Source organism: Colobus angolensis, unplaced genomic scaffold, assembly GCF_000951035.1.
Source record: "Colobus angolensis palliatus isolate OR3802 unplaced genomic scaffold, Cang.pa_1.0 Scaffold87, whole genome shotgun sequence".
Classification (NCBI taxonomy): domain Eukaryota; kingdom Metazoa; phylum Chordata; class Mammalia; order Primates; family Cercopithecidae; genus Colobus; species Colobus angolensis.
In genome coordinates, this window is record NW_012122598.1 from 803,071 (window position 1) to 810,211 (window position 7,141).

Consider the following 7,141-nt stretch of genomic DNA (forward strand, 5'->3'; position numbering starts at 1 on the left):
CAAGCTCCGCCTCCCAGGTTCACGCCATTCTCCTGCCTCAGCCTCCTGAGTAGCTGGGACTACAGGCGCCCACTACCATGCCCAGCTAATTTTTTGTATTTTTAGTGGAGATGGGGTTTCCCCATGTTAGCCAGAATGGTTCACCTGACCTCGTGATCCACCCGCGTTGGCCTCCCAAAGTACTGGGATTACAGGCGTGAGTCACCGCGCCTGGCAAAACCCAACTTCTTAAACTAAATCAACTCCCTGGAGCCTTTGCCAATCTCCTACAATCCCTGAGCCTGAAGATGGTTACTTTATCTCCCAAACAGAAATCAACAATGCCCTGCTGTTTCCATCATAACTTGGGGGGATAAAAAAGAATGTCCTGCTCACCTCAGCATCTGGCTCAATGAGTCGAAGAGGCAGTTCAGAACTGCCATAAGCATCAACTGTTGGGAAACAGAGGAGGCAGAAGGATAAGGTTCAAGGCCCTGAAAGCTGCTACCTAAAAACAAAACCTCCTAATTCATTAAACATCAAAAGACACAGGCTTTCACAAAGGACCAAAAACATAAGGTGGAAGTGAGAGCACAACAGGAAGACGACCTGTGGTTTCTCACAGAAATAAATTCTGCTACATGATCCCACAATTCAACATCTCTTTTAGCCAAAAGTTTAAACAGAACTTTCTTGTCACAGTCCTCTACAATGTCTTTACCAGCTGTATGTGTGTTACCTGATGTCTTAGGTAGAGAAATCATTAACCAAGCAATAGCTGAGGTGAGAGGAAGGCTGCAGAGTTAGTGTAAAAAGCATGGACTTTAATTGGCTGGGCACGGTGGCTCACACCTGTAACATCTAGACCCTGTCTAGACCCTGACTCTGTCCCAGCACTTTTGGAGGCCGAGGCAGGCAGATTGCTTGAGCTCAGGAGTTGAGACCAGCCTGGGCAACATGGCAAAACCCCGTCTCTACAAAAAATACAAAAAAAATTAGCTGGCATGGTGGTGGGCACCTGCAGTCACAGCTACTTGGGAGGCTAAGGTGGGAGTATCACTTGAGCCTGGGAGCCAGAGGTTGCAGTGAGCCAAGATTGCACCACTGCAATCCAGCCTGGGAGACAGAACAAGAACCCTGTCTCAATTTTTTTATTTTTTTTTTTGAGAGTCTCGCTCTTGTCGCCCAGGCTAGAGTGCAATGGCGCAATCTCAGCTCACTGCAACCTCCACCTCCCGGGTTCGAGCAATTCTCCTGCCTCAGCCCTCCCAAGTAGCTGGGATTACAGGCATCTGCCACCACGCCCAGCTAATTTTTGTTGTTGTTGTTGTCTGAGACGGAGTTTCGCTCTGTTGCCCAGGCTGGAGTGCAGAGCACAATCTCAGCTCACTGCAACCTCCGTCTCCCAAGTTCACGCCATTCTCCTACCTCAGCCTCCCGAATAGCTGGGACTACAGATGCCTGCCACCACACCCGGCTAATTTTCTGTATTTTTAGTAGACATGCGGTTTCACTGTGTCAGCCAGGATGGTCTCGATCTCCTCACCTCAAGTGATCCACCCGCCTTGGCCTCCCAAAGTGCTGGGATTACAGGCATGAGCCACCACGCTCGGCCTATGTCTCAAAATTTCTTAAAAAGCATGGACTTTAAGTCAGACAGATATGGGTTTGAATCCAAGCTGAGCCATTTTCTACATGTGTGACCCTGAGAAAGTTATTAGGTTAAACTACATCAAACTGCCACTTTTGTAGTTTTCACAATGGTCACATACAAGTAATTTCTTATGGTTCTTCATGGTTTGGTTTCCTCATCTGTAAAACAAAGGCACTAATGCCTACAACTCATGGAAGTGCTGCAAGGTTTAAATAACAATGTACTTTACAAAGCACTTATACCAATAATAAGAGCTCAGTAAGAGTTGACTTTCTCAAACTTTGACTTTTGCCTCAAATTATCTGGGGGCTTATTTTTATTTATCTATTCTCCTAGAATTTGCTACCTGAGGCAAATAGCTTTTCCTGCTTATAGGAAGCAGGTTAGGACTATACCCAAGGTCTTCTCAAGTAACCTATTCGGAATGTATGGTTTCAACACGACTCAGGTTGTTAGCTAATTGGCTCAAACTCAGTCAGGTATGGACCCTTCATAGAAGGAACAAGTATCTCCCTACAATCTTGACCATACCTCAGAAATCCATCTTAAAAAATACTACTCAGGGAAGGGTATTAAAACATATATGATGTTTCCTAATGGATATAAAAGATCAATCTAGGAAAACTTCCTTTCTAGGCGATTCATTTGCTGGGCCATGTTTGTGAGGCTGGTGGGATCTCTGACAACTTCATTAACTTGGGCAGAAGCTAGAGGAACACGGCTCTATCAGGGCCCCAAACCAGTGGCTATGTACTGCCTGTGGTTTAGAAAGTAGGATCAGAAATAGCAAAGAGGGGTAGGGATTCTCACCTCATTTTCATAGGAGCTGCCAATCACATAGAAATAGAGATCTATACTGCTTTTGTATACCACTGTCAGGCCTTCCAAGAGGGCAATTTCACCTGGTGGGGGAAAAAAAGTAGAAAGAGTGGGTGGCCTGAGGTAAGGAAGTAGGAAAGAAGGAGTTACCAGCCAGGTGCAGTGGCTCACGCCTGTAATCCCAGCACCTTGGGAAGCTGAGCCACGCGGATCACCTAAGGTCAGGAGTTCAAGACCAGCCTGGTCAACATGGTGAAACCCCATCTCTACTAAAAATACAAAAATTAGCCGGGCATGGTGGTGTGCACCTGTAATCCCTGCTACTCGGGAGGCTGAGATGGGAGAACCATTTGAACCTGGGAGGCGGAGGTTGCAGTGAGCCAAGATTGTGCCACTGCACTCTAGCCTAGGTGACAGAGAGAGGCTCTATCTCAAAAAAAAAGAAAAAAAAAAGGTATTACCGTGAATTCCTAGTATCCAGCTGTTTTGGGCTAAGGTGAGGCCAACTGTAATGACCTCCAAAGCCAGAAGATGATCTGCACTTCTTGGGTGGTGGCAGAAGAGAAGCATAAACTTGGGGGAGTCTAAATGTATCTTCTCTAACCACCATCCTCCGTTCCTGCCCACTATACCTATTTCCCTCCTTGTATATGAGACAGGATACTAGTCGATCCTTCGGAGGTGAAAATGCAGAGCGGTCACCTTTACAGACTTCCATTTACCTGCCCTAATGGATGCGGTACAATAAGCAGAGCTGCAGTTAAATTTGTCAAGTGAGGCTCATAAATCCAGGGACTAGACAGGTAGCTAACAGCCAACCTTCCAGCACGGTATTCCCGCGTGAGGTACACTCACCTCCCCATTACATTCTGAAGAGTTTATTATACAAGGGGAGGAAGGAAAAAAAAAAAAAGGAGAAAGAGTCATTTTATCCTTTCTCCGCAGCCCTGCTACCACCCTCTTTCCACCATGGTTCCCCACAACACAGGGAGTAGTGAAAGGAAAATGACCTACTGTCAGTCCGATGGGTCTTGTTGAAAATGTTCTTCTCAAAGGCCTTTTGCTCCTTGACACTGGGGTAGGTGTCGTCATAGTACTGGTCAGAGGGAAGGAGACAGGATTGGGTCACTAGAGCTGGAAGCCAGAATGATTAGTGACTATGCTTTGCCCTGGGATCTTGGATTTCTCTCCTTCAAGGCATGGGGCAAGGGAGAAATACTGACATGGAAAAGGAAGGACTGTAGAGGCAGAGAATGGGCAGTGAGTAATCTAAGAAAAATAAATAAAAGACCCTGCCATAAGCAACCCCACCTCACATTTCTAAGACTGTCTGAGGGCAGAAGCATACCAGCCCTACGGTGAGGCTCTGTGCCTGTCTGCAATCTAGACCTCTCCTAAAACCATTCTCATCAAGTGTTTCCTAGGAGCTACCCCATGTCAGGAAGCAGTGCCAGAGAACACAAAAAACACTAGAAGCACAGAACATCTCCACAGACCCTCACTCACTATATGAAGCTGAGGCATGGGGAAAGGCTACAAAACCTCCTCCAAAGAAAGACAAACCCTGCCCTATGGTCTATCTTAGCTTTCTTTTCTGCAAGCTGAAAGAAGCATCCAGCATACCACTGAGCCCATTCCCAGGCTCTCCCTGGCAAGGGGGCGGAGATGCAGGCTGCTAAATCGCTAGCTCTTTAGGGGCTAATCCGTTGCAGTCAGCTGAAGACCTATGACAGGTCTGGCATTTAGTAACTGGATAACTGTTTCAAAAGGTGTCCTGCATAGTTACATCCAATTACAGGGAGGAACAGCTGGTGAATTCTAAACTAATCTCTACCTGCTGATTGATTTATGCTATGCTCGCCCGGAGTTAATACACCAGGGACAGAAGAAATTTCTACAGGAGGGGGAGAATATGGAGGGAGAGAGGGGTGTCCTTTCTTCTTTCTTCCAACAGATCCAAAGTTGAAAACATCACTCTGGGAAAGTCAGGAGGTAACAAGCTTGATGGTGACTATAGACCTAGGAATGGAACCTTGGAACTGCAAGAGAATTCTCTGGAAAAACCCAGGCAGGGTGACATGGTAGAAGAGAAGGGGATAGGAATGATGGACATGGGCAGACTGCCTCTTAGCATCTACATACTGCTTTGTTAGGAACCAAGGTTTCAAAGCTTTTTCCTAATCTGATGCTGACAACAAAGGAGGTCAAAGTCTGAGGACAGTAAGCAGGGCAGCAGTACAACAAAGGGACAAAAGGAAACAGGTTTTATCTGGAGTAGGCAAGATAAGATGGAAGAATTCAGGCTGGGTATGGTGGCTCACACCTGTAATCCCAACACTTTGGGAGGCCGAGGTGGGCGGATCATGAGGTCAGGAGTTCAAGACCAGTCTGGCCAACATGGCAAAACCCTGTCTCTACTAAAGATACAAAAAATTAGCCGGGTGTGGTAGTGCATGCTGTAATCCCAGATACTCAGGAGCCTGAGGCAGGAGAATTGCTTGAACCTGGGAGGCAGAGGTTGCAGTGAACCAAGGTTGTGCCACTGCACTCCAGGCTGGGCGACAAGAGCGAAACTCCATCTCAAAAAAAAAGATGGAAGTATTCTCAAAATTATACTACTGAGCAACATGAGTTAATAAGGTATCAGTCCCAAGATTCAAATCTCAGAATAAGCCTTTGTGTTGTTCCTAAATTAATTCAAAAGGGAATCTCACCTTGGCAAAAAGTCGATCTCCATCATTGTCCAGAATCAGGATGGCTTTGACAGTATACAGGGAAGGTTCCTGAAGAGATACGAACATACCTTCAGTCCTGAAGGCTCCCACCACCACTGGTAAACCAGATACCTTCCCCTAGTCCCACTGGGGCTGCAAGTGGATACAGAGGTACCTCTGTAAGTCCCTTACCTCAACATGGTCAGATTTTGATATTTCCCATTGAGAAAGACCAAGGGTAAGTAAACTGAGAAAGCATTTAAACAAAGGATTCCAAAGTACCATCAGAGAAACAGTTTCTCTGATGCACAGGGGGCTTAATCAAGAGAAGTCATGCTGTTATTTCCAAATATTATGGTACAGTTATTTTCCAAATTACCCTCTCCCTTCCTGCTCTCCCATGTATAGGCGGTTACAGAATGTGACCAGATTAATTAAAAGGCACTGAACAAGGCCATTTGAAAATAGGGTTGAATGTCCTAGTAACTTGGAAGTTTCTGCAGTCTGAATGCAGTGGCAATGCAGAAACATAAAGCAAGTCTTCCCTAAACCACCCACACACTGAGCAGAGGGAAAAGAGAGTTTACACACACACACACACACACACACACACACACACACAGGCACACCAGTTCTCAATGCAGCTTAGTAAGACAGCCATCTTCCAAAAACTCTCCTATGTCCTCCAGTTCTTCTGCTATACCTTAACTAACACTACCAATTAACTTCCAAGGACAAAAGCCAATCTGAATTTTGGGGGAGTTAAGCAGTGACAAAATGATCTATCTGAGAAACACTCTGGGGCCTAGAGTGAGTAAGCAAGAGGGGTAATTTTTTTTTTCCACTACCAAGAATCAAATAAGGAATCACAGCTTCAGTCTTAATGGTTCTTCAACTGTAAGTATATCACTTGCAAAAGCTGTGGTGGTCTGGTGCTCTCCGCTACCCCTGCAACTTCGAGGAAGCCAGCTAACTAGGAGAAGAAAAACTGCAGGAGGCTGAGGCAGGAGGATTGCTTAAGGCCAGTTCAAGACTGGCCTGGGAAACATAGGGAGACCCCCATCTCTACAAAAATAAAAAAATTAGCCAGGTGTGGTGGTGTGCATCTACAGTCCTGGCTACTCAGGAGGCTGAGGTGAGAGGATCTCTTTTTTGTTTGTTTGTTTGTTTGTTTTGAGAGGATCTCTTGAGCCCAGGAGTTTAAGACCACACCGAGCTATGACTGTGCCACTGCACTCCAGGCTGGGTAACAGAGTGAAACCCCATCTCTGATTGAATAGAAAAACCAAAAGTGAGGGGAGACAGTGATGTGTGCATGAGAGGTATTTGCAGCCTCACATTCCTTGACTTTCTTTTTTCTTTTTTTTTTTTTTTTTGAGATGGAGTCTCGCTCTGTCGCCCAGGCTGGAGTGCAGTGGCCGGATCTCAGCTCACTGCAAGCTCCGCCTCCTGGGTTTATGCCATTCTCCTGCCTCAGCCTCCCGAGTAACTGGGACTACAGGTGCCCACCACATCGCCCGGCTAGTTTTTTTTTTTTTTTTAGTAGAGACGGGGTTTCACCATGTTAGCCAGGATGGTCTCGATCTCCTGACCTCGTGATCCACCCGTCTCGGCCTCCCAAAGTGCTGGGATTACAGGCTTGAGCCACCGCGCCTGGCCTCTTTTTTTTTTTTTAAGAGAAAGGTGTCACTATATTGCTCAGGCTGGTCTCAAACTCCTAGGCTCAAACAATCCTCCCATCTAGGCCTCCCAAAGTGCTGAGATTACAAGTGTGAGCCACTGCGCCCAGCTTACATTCCTTGACCTTCTAATCAACATTACTTACCATTGATATCCCTTGTGCTATGAGACAAGGCTGTTGCTTTGCTACCTCTTTCCTGGCCTTATTTAAGAAACCCGCCGGGCGCGGTGGCTCAAGCCTGTAATCCCAGCACTTTGGGAGGCCGAGACGGGCGGATCACGAGGTCAGGAGATC

The 7,141-nt window shown here is 46.4% G+C and overlaps 1 protein-coding gene across 5 annotated transcripts in view; it reads right to left on the reverse strand.

Moving 5' to 3' along the window:
- Positions 1-7,141, reverse strand: part of COPZ1 (coatomer protein complex, subunit zeta 1) — a 29,502-nt gene that overhangs the window by 6,617 nt on the left and 15,744 nt on the right. For 2 of the 5 annotated variants that reach the window (XM_011930451.1, XM_011930449.1), the window contains exons 2-5: positions 5,167-5,235; positions 3,467-3,548; positions 2,444-2,535; positions 376-431 (exon numbers count right to left, since the gene is read on the reverse strand). In XM_011930451.1, coding sequence (XP_011785841.1) covers positions 376-431; positions 2,444-2,535; positions 3,467-3,548; positions 5,167-5,235 — 299 coding nt within the window. Of the gene's footprint in view, positions 1-375; positions 432-2,443; positions 2,536-3,462; positions 3,549-5,166; positions 5,320-7,141 lie in introns of all 5 variants that reach the window. The other 3 variants (XM_011930450.1, XM_011930452.1, XM_011930453.1) reach the window with 3 other exon arrangements.